Source organism: Mesoplodon densirostris, chromosome 7, assembly GCF_025265405.1.
Source record: "Mesoplodon densirostris isolate mMesDen1 chromosome 7, mMesDen1 primary haplotype, whole genome shotgun sequence".
In the NCBI taxonomy this organism is placed as follows: Eukaryota; Metazoa; Chordata; class Mammalia; order Artiodactyla; family Ziphiidae; genus Mesoplodon; species Mesoplodon densirostris.
The window spans coordinates 107,861,728-107,878,189 of NC_082667.1; the positions used below are offsets into that span (position 1 = coordinate 107,861,728).

Here is a 16,462-nt window from a genome sequence, read left to right on the forward strand (position 1 = left end):
CCATGGCAACCAAGGTTTATTTTCATCACTGCACCTAATGAACAGTCCAGTGTGGTGATTTATTAGCCTCTCCATCTTGAGTACACTCCTTGATCTCCTTGATAGCAGGGCTATGTAAAGTTCATCCACAGTGCTTAGCACTGAGAAGATCTTCAAATACTATTTAATAGTGGAATGGCAAAAGACAAACGAGAAAGTTTAAGGAAGATGCTAGAGTGAACAGATGAACAGCTTCCTAAGAGGAAACTGTAAGATGAAGGTTTCCAATTTTTGTGTAGTTTGGGACAAGATTCAGATTAAGGAAGCTGGGATTGAATGTGAGCAATAAAGTGACAAATGTAAGTGTAAAAATTCATTTGGAACTTTTGGCAAATAAAGAAATGTAAATTGGTTTAATAATTTGAAAGAGTAGCAAGGTTTAGGTTTTGCTTTTGTTGTTTCAGTAGAGACTGAAGTTTGTAGATATTCCTTAAGAAAAAGTGGAGGAGGGGAATGTAAGAAGTCTTAAGGACAAGATGATAGAAGTGTTGGGCCACAGGTGGGAGGATACGCCACAGTAATAAACCAACAGAAGTAAAGGCAAAGGGAATAGTCTGAGGTAGAAAGGTAGGCAGGTAAGGAAACTCGGAATTATAAGTCTCAGAGTAGGAGAATATGCCAGGGAGGAGGTGTAAGACTTGTGGAAAGCAAGACAAATTTGGATCCATTGTTGGGAGGATAAAAGGATTATTGACCTCTGGGAAGGATGATCCCATCCTTTGTGACCACCTCAAAAAAATCTCTGCTGCTCCTCCCTTCCGATCTAATCATCATGGCTATAAAACCATCTGAATCAAGTAACTGTAAACATTTTACTTTGCTCTAGGCTAGAGCAACAGGACTCCCACGCATTTTTATATTAAACTGAAAAGACGTCCCTCTAAAAATAAGACTTCGGTTGCACCAAGAAAGAATTTTAGAGAAGCCTTGTTTACAAGCTAACTGAGCGGCGGAGAGAGGTATTTATTTTAAGCTGAAAGACGGGCTGCGCTAACACCTCCAAGTGCCACCAGGCGCTGTTGCAGGACACTTCGTAGGAGGTCGAGTTTAACCGCAAGGCCCGGGTAAGGTGAGAATCTGGCTTGGCGGCTTCGGCTCCGCGCCTCCTGTTCCCTTCCCTCTATAAAGCGGGTCGGGCTCCGGCCGCCACCAGGCGCCCGACGGCTCTCGGTCCGGAAGTTCAGCCGCACAGTGGACCGAAGAATAGGTCCTGGAAGAATCTCCTCGGGACTGGTAACGAGGAAGCTGTCTCCAGACACCATCGCCAACGCTAAGGCCGACGAGCTGAGGTCGCCGTGGGAAGAGCGGTAGGCCACCAGGCCTCTTTGATCGCCGGCAGACAGGGACACATAGTTCAGGGCCATCTTCAAACACTGCCCGCAGTATCTGTGTTACGTCCCACGGTCAAGGCAGACTCTTCGCGGCTCCACTCATCAGTCCAGCCGGTCTCGAACACTGAGACCGACTTCATCAGAAGCCATCACCTGAGCGACTGCGAATCAAGGAGCCACCTTAACCCAGCGATCGCCTCCCGAGCATGCGCAGTCCGTCACCGCACGTCGACGCCGCTGAGAGCCGACGTGATTGACGTTTACGTTTGTGACGCCTGGGAACGCGAGGACGTGGGGTTTCTGAGAGTGCGCAGTGGGTGCGTCGGCGGCGACATTCGGCCTTTTTCGGGAGGGGGCAATGCTGAGATGGGGGCGGCGGCAGCGGAAGCGGATCGTACTCTCTTTGTGGGCAACCTTGAAACGAAAGTGACAGAGGAGCTCCTTTTCGAGCTTTTCCACCAGGTAAGCGGCTGGGATCAGCCTTTCTCTTTCGTTTTCCGGCCCGGATAGGGCCCGGCCCAATGGCCATCCCCGCTTTCCTGGCTCAAGCGGCACGGCTCGTCCCGGCACCGAACAGGTGGGCGGGCTGGAGGTGGGGTCGCGCTTAGAAAGGGAAGCGCTCGCTACGTGTCGCTTTATTAGAAGGATCCTGGTTAGTTCGGGCCGAAGTAACGACTAAAGGTGGTGGAGGGTCCTCTGTCGGGCATTCACGTGGTAAAGAGTCAGTGCTCTTAAGCGACCTCGTAAGCGTGGGTCCTTCGTTGAGCTGTGCTTTTCCTCTTCCTGCTTTTCTCATCTTCCGCATGTAAATTTTATTTCAATTTCTTAGTATCCGTTTTCCACTTAAGTTTCTTACGAAGTTGCAGCAAAGACAGACTGATAAATACTCTGTAGGAGAGCGGCACTGTAGTGTTTATGTATTAAAATCTGTATCAAGATGCGTTAAACCTGTTCCCTCCAGTTCTTTCAACAACTGGTAATGTTTGATTAGTCGATACAAAAGTGAATTTTTAGTCCAAGAAAACTACTTTCTCTTACTCTTGATAAAGGTTAATTTCCACGCAGTGGGATAATGATGGATGTTGGTCGCCTTGTTAAAGTCATAAAGTGCTGTGAAATGTAAATTCAGTCGGTGACTGGGTTTCCGGTTCCTTATGGGCTCCCTCCCTCCAAGTAAGTTAATCTAATTTTCGGTCATATCTATAGGATCTTTAACCGAGATGGAAATCCGAGTGTATCCATTTTTAAAATTAGAGCCCCTGGTTACATTTTTGAATCTTTTAAACTTTGTAAAATTTGAGTATTTTCCTGAAACTGCCTTACTGAAATTCTGAAAACTTTTTTGTCTGTAGGCTGGGCCAGTAATAAAAGTGAAAATTCCAAAAGATAAGGATGGTAAACCAAAGCAGTTTGCGTTTGTGAATTTCAAACATGAAGTATCTGTTCCTTATGCCATGAATCTGCTTAATGGAATCAAACTTTTTGGAAGGCCCATCAAAATTCAGTTTAGATCAGGTAACTATTCACTGATGATGTTTAGGAGAGAGGTTGTTTGCCGCTTTGTTTTTAATTTTGTCATTTAAAGAACCTATTTTTGGATGAAAATGCTTTAAGCTTTATGAATAGTAAACTTTATATATCCCTGAAAATGGGTAACATTGACTGACAGTATGGATTTTGAAACCTGTAATTTTAAAATGAGAGTTAAAATTTCAGTTTGGGTTTGTGAAAAGAACATAAACTTTATTATTAAAATGACTGAGTTTGGGTTCACACTCTAAAAGCACAAGGATTATTTCCTGAAAATACTTTTCCTGACTGCTTTGTAATTTACTTTTACAAATTCTGATGTGTGATCATGTAAGGGTGAAACTTTCCTCGTAGTCAGTCTTACAGTTTAGTGTGGTGATCAGAATATTATGGCCAGATTGGGTATTTATACATTGGAAAGTACCTTATTGGGAACCCTTTGTTTGGGTATATTTGGTATTAAACACTTAACAATTTTCACTCTGATGAACTATAAAGCAATTTACTGAAATTTGAGGTTTTCACTTTTAGCCTATGTCTACCTTTTTCGGAGTGATTGGGCTGAGGGATACAAAATTTCAAATTAAGTTTTTTATCAATAAGAATTTCTCAAATTGTTTCATTTTAGGAAGTAGCCATGCCTCACAGGAGGTCAGTTTGTCATATCCCCAGCATCATGTTGGAAGTTCAAGCCCTACTTCCACATCTCCTAGCAGGTAATATTTCTCACCTATTTTAAAAATCATTTATCAGGAATTTTTTTAGGCAGTGACCTCAAAATGTATAATGAGTGATTGGTTTCTTTCTTTATTCTCCTACCTCTTTATTCTTCTGCTATATTTGCTATGTTGGATTATAGTTATATATGTATCTATTTTAAGGGGACTATAGGCCCATTATATATAGTTCCCTTAAAATAGATACGTACGTAACTATATTTATGTTCATCTGTAAAGATATACCCACACCCACATACATGTATATAACTGAGACAAAATTTCTCAAAACATTACTTACCCTTACTACTTGTAGTATCCTCTATTTTCTATTTTATTTTATTTTTCAAAAAGTCACATTAGTTTTATGACCACTAAATGGTTGTTGCTTGCAGTTTAAAAATACCTGTTAGTAAACAGATTACTGGACTAAGAGTTCATAGAATTGGATTCTAGATCTGTCTCTACCAATTGTGTAATCTTGAGCTAGTCTATGTCCCTGTCTTTCCATTTGTAAGGAAAAGAAGTTGATTTGAATGATCTCTAAAATACCTCTTCGCCACTGAGGATTAGAAGAAGTACCATATTTATATTTACTAATAATTTTCTTTGGGGAGGCTGATATTTCACCAGGGACAGTTTCTTCCGGGTATGTCTGTAGAGCTATTTATCAATTTATGGCTTCATTCAAGAAAGAGTTAACAAATACCTGTCACCTGTCAGGTTCTTCACCAAGTCCTTTGTACCTATGATCTCATTTATTCCTCACAGTAGATTTATGAGGCAAGGATTATTATTATCTCTACCTTATGTATGAAGAAAATGGAGGTTGGAGGTTAATTTGCTCAAGCGTGAACAGCTCATAAGCAGTGGGCTTGTTTTCAAACGCAGGCAGTGTGATTGAGCACACCCACCATGATATGACTAGAAAGTTTCTATAAAGTTTTAACAAGGAGAGGTAAGTGAATGAGGACTTGAAAGAGGGCAGTGTACCTAGATCATAATGAATAAAAAATGGAGAGTGGTAGATGATACTGTTGAAGTAGATAGAGGCAGATGATACAGGGTCTTTCTTATAGGCCATAATTAGGATTTTGGAATTTCACCCTAAGAACAGTTGGAAGACATTGAGATGTTTTCAGTAGGGTAGTAAGAGGAACAGGTTTGTATTTTAATGAGTTAGTTGGTTGTACTGGGAGAGAATGGATTGAAGGGGACAAGGGTGACTAGGAAGCTGTTGGTAGCAAAGTATTGGTGTTAGTAGCAAGGAAGCTATGGGAGTGAGGTTGCTGCTTTGGATTAAGGTGGTGCCAAGAGCTGGAGAGATGTGTGTGGATATGAAAAGAGTTTGGAAGGTGAAATTGTAAGAGAGCAGTAATGTGAAAAGGGTACCCTCTTAAAGTCTTTTCTTGCCAGCTGAAGTTAATTGTGTTTAAATGCTTTTCAGTGTAGTTGGAATTCAAAGCATCTCTAACCACTTTTATGGACTCTTGAAAGGTATCTTAGGTGGAGGGAAAAGAAAGAGTTTTTAACCCTTCTTAGAAATTCTTGGGGAAAAAATATACAAGTATATACTGTAGTTTTAATCAAACACTAGAGTGTACCTGATTTTTATACTCTCTGTAAGTAAAATTATACTTTTTTACCCCCTTAGCATACAGGTACATAATCCGATTTAAGAAAACCCAAAATATGGCACTTCCCTGGCAGTCCAGTGGTTAAGACTCCGCACTTCTACTGCAGGGGGCACGGGTTTATTTATATATATATATATTTTTATACATATATATATAAAGAATAAAAGCTCTTTTTTTAAAAAAAGTAGCTTTCTTTACAGCATACAAATAAAATCAGTTCTGCTTAAAAAAAAGAAGAAAAAAAAGAAAACCCAAAATAAAAAGATCTAAACTCTAAGATAAATCAATTGGTGATTTGATTCCAAAGGCGTATTTTAAAATAAAATTAAAACCTTTCTGACTTTTTCTGTAGAGCAAGTTACCTCTGTAGGAAGTGAAGAATAAGGTTTAAGTCCTTCAGATTAATATTCTGTTTATGTTACAGAACTCCTTACTCCCCAAAACCTATTATTATTTTGTCTTATCTCAGTGAAGGTCTACCTAGTTGCTCAAGCCAAAAATCTAGATATTTATCTTTTATTTCTTCTGTTTCCCTCACCTGTTATGTCTAATTGATCAAATCCTTTTCATTTTAGTTCTCAGTCTAGGCCTTTGCATTACTGGCCTGGGTACTGACAATTTTTTTTTCTATAAATTGACAAAATTTTTTTTTTTCTATAAAGAGCTAGTTTCTTCTGCCATTGTAGCACCACACAGATAATACCAAAACACAAGAGCCTGGCTAAGTTCTAGTAAAACTTTGTTTGCACAAACTGAGTTTGGTGCACAGGCTGTAGTGTGCTTACCCCTGCACTGGTCCTTCCCTCAGCTGGAGTGTGTTGCCTCCAGGTAATCTTGTTCAGCTCTAACTTCAAATGTCTCCTTTTTAGAAAGGCCAGTCCTGATCAGTCAAGCTAAAATAGAACCCCCTATCTCTCTCACCTCAACTTGCTCTTTAGTCATTTATTACTATGTCTTTATAACCATGTGAAATTGTCTTGTCTGAATCCTTACCCCAGCTCCATGAGAGCAGATACCTTGTTGGTCTTGTTCATTCCTATCTTTGTGTCTTGCTCAGGATTGGTACGTAGTAAGCATTTACTGAATGAATGATTATATGTTGGTTTTCTTACTTTTCACAGATACGAAAGGACAGTGGATAACATGACTCCATCAACACCAATAATTCAGAGATCTTTTTCTTCTTCAGAAAATTTTCAGAGACAAGCAGTGGTAAGCTGATTTTTCAACTCAAGTTGCTAAAAAACTCATACTTAGTTAAAACATTCATTCTTAATTCTTAAGTTCATTTCTTAAATTTTAGTTAGACTAGCATGATCTTTGTAGGTCACTCGTTTTAGTTTTCACTGGGCTGAAATACATATTTAAAAGATTGAAGATAAAAAGAACAACTGCTTGTCACATTCGTATTTTTCTTTAACCATTGTTGGTGTGATGTGTGTGTGTGTGTTGCAAATACTGGATACTCATTCTCTGCAACCTGTGCCGAGTAACTTCTTATCATGTGCTGTCTTTAATACTTAATACATTAATATACTGCAGTCTTCTAGACCACCTCCCTTGTGAACATGCCATTTTTTTCTGTAATAATATCACCAATGATAAAATCTTAGGTGTCTTTTGCTGTTGCATCTTTGTCTTTGATCAGTCTCCAGATCCTTCATTTTTTTTCTTTTTCTTACGTTTGTTTCTTCCTTTTTATTTTCTTTGCCCAAATCACAATCTTGAATTGTGGTCCCTAGGCTTTTGTATTGCACAGGTCTGCAGAATAAAAATATAAGTGAAATAAAATAAAATTGAGAGACCAATATAAAGAGATAACAACTTTTATAAACATATATTTTTCTTATTTTGCTGTAGACCATTAAAAAAAAATCATCATTGGCTAATGTCTGTCCACAGGCAGAATTTGGGAACCACTCGTCTAGTCACTTAGTAGTTGTATCTGTTTTCTTCTCACTAGTCTATACCTCACACACCATTTCAAAATTACTATTATAACTCTGTTTTGCTTATCTTCCTGGTGATTTTTTTAATATAAATTTATTATTTTATTTATTTATTTTTGGCTGCATTGGGTCTTCGTTGCTGTGTGCAGGCTTTCTTTAGTTGCAGCTAGCGGGCTTCTCATTGCGGTGGCTTCTCTTGTTGCGGAGCACAGGCTCTAGAGTGAAGGCTCAGTAGTTATGGCGGCACATGGGCTCAGTTGCTCCGTGGCATGTGGGATCTTCCTGGACCAGGGCTCGAACCTGTGTCCCCTGCATTGGAAGATGTATTCTTAACCACTGCGCCACCAGGGAAGCCCTAGCCTTGTGTTTTTGCTCCCATTATCTGATTCCAATAAACCTTTCTAGCCTTACCGTCCATTAGTCATGGCTCATGAGATCTATAACCTGTCTTAGCCAGAATTACTTGCTATTCTATGAACCTATTCTGTGTTTCCCTGTTATTTTTGTTTGTGCAGTCTTCTTTCCTTGACATACGTCCCCCTTGAAATATTTTCCTTAAAAAACTCCATCCAGGGAATTCCCTGATGGTCCAGTAGTTAGGACTACATGCTTTCACTGCCGAGGGTGTGAGTTCGATCCCTGGTTGGGGAACGAAGATCCTGCAAGCCGTGCGGCATGGCCAAAAAAAAAAAAATTCCCTCCATACTTTTAATACTCAGATCATATGTCGCCTTCATTAAATCCTTCCTAAAGATACTGAGCTTTTGCTTTTAATGTGTTCATCATACAGTGATTTACATTATAGTCATTTTATATTACTTCTTCCCTCCTAAATTGTATTCTGGAGGACAAAGAGTAGTAGTTATGTACAGATATCTTGTAGGTATACATTGGAATAAATGAAGCTATTGTACTACTTTAGTTGTGTTTACCTTAAGATTCAGCTAGGCAAGAATGATTTTGCTTTTCCATTTATTGTGTTCGTTTGACCATGGCTTGATAGCTGTTGCCTTTGCTATCTAGAAATATTTGTGGTTAACACATTCCCTTCTTTTTCTCTTCACTCAGATGAACAGTGTTTTGAGACAGATGTCATATGGAGGGAAATTTGGTTCTCCACATCTGGATCAATCAGGATTTTCCCCATCAGTTCAGTCACATAATCACACTTTTAACCAGTCTTCAACCTCCCAGTGGCGCCAAGATACACCATTATCACAGCGAAAAGTCAGACAGAATTCTCATCCCTACGTAGTGGATAGACATTATAGCCGTGAACAGCGTTACACTGATCATGGGTCTGACCATCATTACAGAGGAAACAGAGATGATTTCTTCTATGAAGAGAGAAACCACGATGGCTGGAGCCATGACTATGATAACAGAAGAGACAGTGGTAGAGATGGAAAATGGCGCTCATCTCGACACTAACAAGTATTAAAAGGATGTTTTCATAGTGTCATTCTAGGCCCTTTTTGTTACGTTTTTTCTGGGAATCTTTTCTTAAAAAAAGTCTATAGAGCAGCTTTACAGGTTGCCACATTTCTTTATAAAATTTTTAAAACCTAATTGCAGTCCAATACAGAAACGAGAATTGTGGTTCTAGTTTTATTACATTAATAACCTTTCACCTCAGGGTTTTAAGAAGAGGAAAGGGTTTTATGCTAAAGAAAGTGCCACAATTCCTAATCATTTTAGACAGTTGAGGAAGGGATGTATTATATGGATTAGTTGTATTATGAAGCAAATATTTTAATTATCTGTTACCTTTTTGTATTGCAAGAAATTTCTTGTTAGGGAATCAGATTTTTGGTGTATATAATGGAATATATTCAAGTTGATAGTCTGAAATGACTCAGTATTTTGTTACTAAACGAGAAAATGTAAATTCAGTGATTCATTTTACTAACATTTGAGAAAACCTTTTGGTCAAGTTTGGGGATAAATCATATTTAACTTAGAGAACTTAAGTGTAAGTTCTGCGACATGATCTTGAGTTTTACTGTAAGTGAGCATACAAGTATACATCTACACATGCTATTTCATTGTAAAATTTTAGAATTTGCTCATTAAATCATGTTCGATGTATGAAGTCACTCAGGAAGTTAAATATCTCTAAATGTATTTTTTTTACAGTAAAAATACAGTGTTAATGTAAATCTTTTTCTGGAAGAACAGAAATGTAAATGCATAGTCAGATAAAATAGTAAAATGTTTTACTGAAAGTATTCTTTTTTGGGAAAAAAGGTTCACGAAACCTTTAAGTGCTGCCTCTATCACTCAAATTTCTAAAATTTTAACATTTTCAAAGTGCAAGGACACATTTTATCATGGAGATTGTACAGGGTTCTTTTGTTTTTGTTTGAACATTTGAAAGAATTTAGTCTAAAACACTTTGATTTAAAATTTTTAAAATCTTATTTAACAAAACTTTTATGTATCAATATGCCGTTTCCCTTTCATTGTAGAACTTGTTTATAAAAATTCATTCCTTGAAAAATTTGGATCCTTTTTAATATTAACTACAACATTTGTACTATGTTGCTTTTTAATATATTGACAACAAAAAGGAGGGGTGTCTTTTTTTGACATCACTAACATTGTACACAAAAAGCTAGCAGCATACTTTTATTCAGTGATTACATGGTGTTAATTAGAGTATCCTGAAATATGCCTTTTGAACATATCAAACTTATGTTTTAGAATCAGATTTTCAGTAACACATGGTTTGTTTCTGAGCACTGTAAACTAATTTAGTTACTCTCCCTAGTCTCTAGGAGTTTGTACATTTGGTTTTCTGTTTCTAAATGCATGCAGCTTTTCTGAGTCCAGGTAAATGGAGCTAGCTATCCAATTACTCAGAGCGTTAAAATCAAGTTTCTGTTTGCTTAAGCAGTTTCATAGTAGAAGGATTTGTTTCCAATGAGCCTGTTATTTTCAGGTGTCTTACCTATATGAAAATGTACTCAGTAGCATTTGTAGATATTAACAGATTAATACTGCTTTATTGCAACTTATCTGTGGCTCAGATCTGTTCCTGTTGATTCACAGGTGACCCTGGTCCAGAATAATTTTTTTCTTTTTTAATGGTTTTTGGGACACCCCTTGTGAGGTTCTAGTGAATCTTTTTCACTTCACCCTCATCCAGTTGAAAGTAACCAAACTAAATATATGTACATACATGGTAAATTTTTGATGAATAAAGGAACGTTTGTCATATAATTGACTGAAAAAAAGGAGGCTTCAACACTGAAAACTTCTTTGGTATAGATTTCCGAACCCTGAACCATCATTGCATCCTTATAAAAATTGTATCACAACATACTGTGCCTTTAATACACTCTAGAATTCTATTTGTTTTTCAAATTTTTAAGAAGTTATTGGATCTGTATTCATTAGGTTTTCTTAAAATAATTGTTTACCTTAGTTGGGTTTTGGAATTGTGGTTCTGTTAGTTTTGTAGAATGAATTTATATCTTTTTTTGTTACAAAGGCATTTAGTTTATTCTCATCAGTATCACTGATGTTCTCATGTTTCACATTTCCCAGTGCGGCTCCTCTTCTTACAGTCGTTAATGTGCAATCTCACTTATGGCCTGGGGAGGAGGGGCTGGGCCCAGGGCAGGGAGGGTGTTGGCACTCCCCGCGGACAGGGAGGGTGGTCTGTGCTTCGTGAAAGAGACATGGGTGAATGGGCGGCCGGGGGACATGGAGGGGGGTGCCCCAGAGTCTTTTTCGCGTTGGTTGGTGATTCTCCATTCATGTTCCTTCCTGGCTGCCCGGGGGTGGGGGTCCATGCAGCTCCGGGCAGGGCAGGGCCAGGGGAAGGGAAAGCAGGAAAAGCAGCAGGCTGCCCAAGAGCAGGGAGGGCAGGGCGGGAGGGCGCAGGGGTGGCTCCTGGGGTAAGGCACAACCCTGTCTTTGGCTCTCCTGGTGAGGAGTTTCCTCCCCTGCGCCCCTGCCCAGCCCCTCTCCCCTGCCCCCTCCCCAGACCTATACACACAGTCCAGGGAGCCAGGGGCACCTCCTGGAGTCCCTGAAACAAGAGCACTCTGCAACCCAACCCTGTGCTGCAGGGGCTCGGAGGAGGGACAGGGCAAGCCCCACCCGAGGACAAGGCGAGGAGGGGCTGGACAGGGGCCTGCCCAGGACAAGGGGGTGGGGAGGAAGAAGACCCCAGTCCCAGAGAGCTGGCCCCTGCTAAGGCCTGGAAGGAGGGGAGCGCCTGGGGACTCCTGCTTCCTTTGGGGGCCTGGCTGGAGCCCCAGCCCACCCCTCAGCCTTGGTCGGCCCGGCAGCTTGCCAAGTGACCGGGATATTGTGCTGGGGTGGGGTGTCAAGGCCAGGATGAGGGGGCAAGGGAGGTGCAACTAAGGTGCTCGTGCTTTAGCTGGGGCTGTCGACCCCCCCCCCACGCCCCAGCCCCACGCACTCGGGTCGGCTGAGGGCTAAGGTACTGGGGCTTGGCCAGGAAAGCAGAGCGCCAGGGTCCCGCTGGACTGACCCTCCCCCTCGCAGCAAGCAGATGTCAGGAAGGACCTTCTCCCCGCAGGCTGGCAGGGGCTCCTGGGGGTGGTGAGCAGGCCTCCAGGTCAGATCCCAGTGGTCCAGCTGGCCCCCCCTCCCCCACCTCCTGTAATCCCCTTGCCTTTGGAGAGAGAGAGGCTGCTGGGAGCAATGGGCTAGTCAGACTGCACGGAGACAGGCGGTGAGAACCAGGGCTAGAGACAAAAATGTGAAATTGCAAAGAAATGACACCCAGTGTGTGTGGGGAGGGGTGCGGCGGGGGGAGTTAAAAAACAAAAAGAACCCTCCAAGTTTACAAGTAGAACTCAAAAAATCCACAAAACCACTCGCGGAGCTAGGCAAAGATAGAAATAGAGGAATGGTAAAAGAAGATTCCACAAACGATCTGTCACAATGAAGCGGACCCGGCCCTGCCAGGAGCTGGACTCAGCCAACTGGACAAACCAGGGACACGCTTGCAATGTAGCCCTTGGGGGGAGGCCCTGGGGTTGAGTGGGAGCTGGCCAGACCCACGGGAGCCCAGGCAGAGCAGGGCCTGGGGGGCCTCCCTCAGCAACGCGTGCCCCCACTCCACACACACACGCACATTCAGCCTGCCCCCGGCTCCCCACTCCGTCCTGCCTTCCACAGTCCCGAGGACCGAAGGGGGCATCAGACATGGTCCCGTTGGTTTGAAAAATAATAGGAATCTCATACTTAAATATTTCATTAGCTAAAAGCATGTTTTAAAAACTATGTACAGGGCTTCCCTGGTGGCGCAGTGGTTGGGAGTCCGCCTGCCGATGCAGGGGACACGGGTTCGTGCCGCAGTCCGGGAAGATCCCACATGCCGCGGAGCGGCTGGGCCCGTGAGCCATGGCCGCTGAGCCTGCGCGTCTGGAGCCTGTGCTCCGCAACGGGAGAGGCCACAGCAGTGAGAGGCCCGCGTACCGGGAACCCCGGAAACGTCTCCTCCTATCCTCAGAGACCCTCGGTCTGCACCCAAGGGCCCCCCCTCTCAGGACCTGCCCCTCTCAGGCCCCAGGGGGCTGGTGGCGGCAAGAGAGGCTGAGCACAGGTGGGGGAAGAGAAGGGCGCTGGGCCTGCCACCGCCCGCCACCTTAGGTTGGTCATGGAGTTTCTCTGAGCCTCAGTTTCCTCAGCTGTAAAATGGGCAGTCCTCATGGCCACGCCTATCCCAGCCCCTAGGCGCAGGGACAGACGAGGGAGACAGGAAGGCGCTTTTGGAACGTGGAAGCACTGGGAGGTGGTGGCGGGAGGGGTCCTGAGAACCCGGGGCCCCTTTGAGTCCCAAGGGGCTGCAGTGGGGGGCGGAGGCTGAGGAATGCTCCGGCTAGGTGGCCCAGGGCCTGGGAAGGGGGTCTTCCCAAGCCCCCCAGGCCAGCGCCTCCCTGTGCCTGGCCTGGTGAGTGGGGAGACAGTTGCTCGGGGTTAGGAGAGGGGGAGCAAGAGCCCCCCGACTGTGCACGAGTGTGTGTGCTAGAGAAGACAACGCAGACCTCGCACCACCTACTGTCCTTTCCCACCCGGATCCCCGATCGGACTGGGGTCAGGGGGTGGGACGGAGGTGGGGGGCAGAGGGGCCGGAGCATGCAGTGCCCCTCGCGGGTCCTGGAGAAGGACAGACAGTAAGTAGCTCGTGCCCAAGATGGCGGGCGGGTGTGACAGGAGGGGGAGTGTGACGGCCCCGCGGGAGGGTCTGGTGGGAGGTACTGGAGGGCCTCCTCGGCCGAGGGGCCGGCCTCGCCGTCATGGCTGGCCGTCTCGAAGCCGTGCTCCACACCCATCATGTCCGGCTCTATCTTGCCCGTGTAGCTGACGAAGGCGGTGTAGGCGTCACCCTCGGCCATAAGCAGCTTGACCTTGGGGGTGCAGCTCTTCCTCACACTCGGCGGGCGTTGGTGTCCATGAGGGCTGCGATGGCGTTCATCTCGCTCTCCTTGAATCCGGGAGCAAAGTTCTGGCAGTAGTACTTGAGAGCGTGGAGGACGCGACTATCCAGCGGTTTGCGGCTGGAAGAGTGGACGCCGGTGCCACAGCTGTTGGCCAGCGTGTTCCGGTCAAAGAAAGAGGCCAGGAGGCGCCGCAGCAGCACCTTGTGCCGCGTGCCCGCGCTGACGTGGCAGTTCATGAGCTGCGCCCGGGTGACCTACACGCTGGTGCCTGTTACCAGCTCCAGCTTCTCAGAGGGGTCACCCTCATCATAGAGCCTGGGGTGTGGCAGCGGTTGCCGATCTGGCTGATGATGTGCTCAGCAGGGAGAGACACCAGGTCTTGCCGCAATCGGATGCGATTCCGGGACTCGGCGGCCACCTGCTCAGGGAGGGCCTCCACCTTCTTGGTGGTCTGGCCGACATTCATCATGCGGTACATGGCGGACATATTGCACATCTGCTGGTACTGCTCGTCTGTGCCCTCCTTGCCCGCGTCCTCCTCCTCCTCCTCGTGGTAAGAGCCGCGGCTGTCGGTGGTGTAAGTGCCTGAGATGCCCGGGCTGGTCCGCTCCGACGTGCTGGGCCCACTCACCACTCCGCCTGCCGCCACGCCCCCCGCCGGCTTCCCCCTCACCCCCGCCAGCCACTCCGGCGCACTGTGCCGCCGCCACCACCTGGGCCTGCTGGGGCGGCCGGTTGGCGGCCAGGTCCGGCGCGGAGAACTTGGCCATCTTGCGGCTGCCGTTGCCACTGCAGCCTCCGCCGGCCTTCTGGCTGCTGTCGCACAGCCGCTTGGCCACGGGCGTGCACTGCACAGAGTCCGACTCCTGCTGCTCCGTCTTGACGCGAGACGCCAGGGGTAGTGGGGTGCCGCAGGCCGGCCAGCTCGACGTCTGCGCCACAGGGCTCTGGGGCTCGGACGAGGGGCCCTCCTCGGCGTGCAGGCCCTGGGAGTCACAGCGTGGGGAGCTCACCTTGAGGAAGAACTCTGTGCCGTGCTCCATGATCTCCTGGATCTGCAGGAAGCCCGCTGTGTACGTGAGCAGGAACTGGTCGCCCATGTTCATGCTCAGCCGGCCCGTGTAGCGGAAGCTGAGGCTCTGCTGGAAGGACTGGGGCTGCGCAGCCACCGGCAGCTCCCCCGCCGCACTCCGGCTGCTGTAGGACAGGCCCCGGATGTAGGAGCTGCTGGCGGCCAGCATGGCCCGGTGGGCCTTGAAGACAGGGCCCTTGACCACCATCGAGACATCACAGTACGGGCCCTGCAGCCGCTGCTCCTTGAGGCACTCCAGAATGCTGTGGCCGAAGTTCGGGATCTGCATCTGCAGGGTCTGGGCCATGGCGGCGGCGGCTAAGCCATGGCCGCGCTCCTGGGGCTCCAGGCCAGCTCCGCGGCGGCGGCTGGGGCCGGGTCTGGGCCCGGGGCGCGCCCCCCTGCGCCGGAGCTACGGCCCCCGCGGTCTCCGCGGCCCCGCAGCCTCCGCTTCAGCAGCAGCGGCAGCCGCGGAGGCCATTCATTGTGGGCCAGCTGAATTTATATCTTTATTAAAAATCAACATTTCCTCTGTCTTTCCAAATTAATGGATATAGAGTTGTACCTAGTATTTCTCATAATTTTTGTAAACCTCTCTCGAGTTATAGTCCAGTTTTAGCTCCTGATATATTTTACCTTTCCTCCCACACCCTGTTCAAGCTTGCTAGACTGTGCAACAGCTTTACATTTATGTGTGTGTGTGTGTGTGTATGCACATATCCCACACAGAATTGTTTTTGTTTGTTCTTTGGGATTTTTCTGTTGTTACTGTTGGTATTAAAACATAGATTTTCTTTTAAGAAGATTTAAATAGGAAAAAAATCTTAACATTTTTCCAAAGTTACCATTTCTAGGGCTCTTCTTCCTTTTGTGTAGCTCCATTTATCCATTTGGTATTCGCCTTCTTGAAGAACCTGTTTTGATAGTTCTTATAGTGTAGTCTTGGTGGTGATGAACTCTTTTAGCTTGTCTATGTCTAAAAAAGCCTCTTTCACATTTGTTTTTGAAATATAATTTGTCTGGGTATAGAATTCTAAGTTGACAGTTTTTTCTTTTCCCCTTTCAATACAGGCATACCTTGGAGATACTGTGGGTTCGGTTCCAGGCCACCACTAGAAACTGAATATCACAGTAAGTGAGTGACAAATTTTTTGGTTTCCCAATGCATACAAAAGTTATGTTTATATTATACTGTATTCTATTGTGTACAATAGCATTACGTCTAAAAAACCCCAGTGTACATAACTTAATTTAAAAATCCTTTATTGCTAAAAAATGCTAATCATCTGAGCCTTCAGTGATTTATAATCTTTTTGCAGGTGGAGGGTCTTGCTTCGATGCTGATGGCTGCTGACTGATCAGGGTGGTGGTTGCTGAAGGTTGGAATGGCTGTGACAGTTTCTAAAAATAAGACAACAATGAAGTTTTGCTGCACTGATTGACTCTTCCTTTCACGAATGATTTTTCTGCAGCGTGCAATGCTGTTTGATAGCTTTTTTACCCACGGTGAAATTTCTTTCAGAATTGGAGCCAATCCTTTGAAACCCTGCTTCTGCTTTATCAAATAATTTTATGTAATATTCTAAATCTTTGTTGTCATTTCAGCAGTCTTCACAGCATCTTCACCTGGAGTAGATTCCATCTCAAGAAACCACTTTCTTTCCTTATCCATAAGAAGCAACTCCTGATCTGTGGAAGTTTTATCATGAGATTACAGCAATTTCGTCACATCTTCAGGTTCCACTTCTAATTCTAGTTCTCTTCCT

General features: G+C 45.0%; 2 protein-coding genes and 1 pseudogene across 3 annotated transcripts; 1 reads left to right on the top strand and 2 right to left on the bottom strand.

Moving 5' to 3' along the window:
• Window positions 1-919: 919 nt before the first annotated feature.
• Window positions 920-1,562, bottom strand: C7H11orf71 (chromosome 7 C11orf71 homolog). Its single transcript, XM_060104949.1, has one exon. The coding sequence runs from the start codon at window positions 1,401-1,403 to the stop codon at window positions 1,008-1,010; it is 396 nt and encodes a 131-aa protein (XP_059960932.1). The 5' UTR covers window positions 1,404-1,562; the 3' UTR covers window positions 920-1,007.
• Window positions 1,563-1,687: 125 nt separating this feature from the next.
• Window positions 1,688-9,418, top strand: RBM7 (RNA binding motif protein 7). Of its 2 annotated transcripts, XM_060103709.1 has the most exons (6): window positions 1,746-1,832; window positions 2,420-2,543; window positions 2,723-2,885; window positions 3,529-3,616; window positions 6,375-6,465; window positions 8,271-9,418. In XM_060103709.1, the coding sequence occupies exons 3-6, from the start codon at window positions 2,825-2,827 to the stop codon at window positions 8,631-8,633; spliced, it is 603 nt and encodes a 200-aa protein (XP_059959692.1). In that variant the 5' UTR covers window positions 1,746-1,832; window positions 2,420-2,543; window positions 2,723-2,824; the 3' UTR covers window positions 8,634-9,418. The 2 variants fall into 2 exon arrangements, with proteins under 2 accessions (XP_059959691.1, XP_059959692.1); XM_060103708.1 differs by lacking the exon at window positions 2,420-2,543 and having other exon boundaries at window positions 1,688-1,832.
• Window positions 9,419-12,913: 3,495 nt separating this feature from the next.
• Window positions 12,914-15,003, bottom strand: LOC132494256 (nucleus accumbens-associated protein 1-like; annotated as a pseudogene).
• Window positions 15,004-16,462: the final 1,459 nt, after the last annotated feature.

Excerpts from the sequence above, each read along its gene's own strand:
- RBM7 (XM_060103708.1), top strand. The coding sequence starts at position 1,737 with ATGGGGGCGGCGGCAGCGGAAGCGGATCGTACTCTCTTTGTGGGCAAC. Across the intron at positions 1,833-2,722 it reads TTTTCGAGCTTTTCCACCAG|GCTGGGCCAGTAATAAAAGT; the intron begins GTAAGCGGCTGG and ends TTTTGTCTGTAG. Across the intron at positions 3,617-6,374 it reads ACTTCCACATCTCCTAGCAG|ATACGAAAGGACAGTGGATA; the intron begins GTAATATTTCTC and ends TACTTTTCACAG.
- C7H11orf71 (XM_060104949.1), bottom strand. The coding sequence starts at position 1,403 with ATGGCCCTGAACTATGTGTCCCTGTCTGCCGGCGATCAAAGAGGCCTG.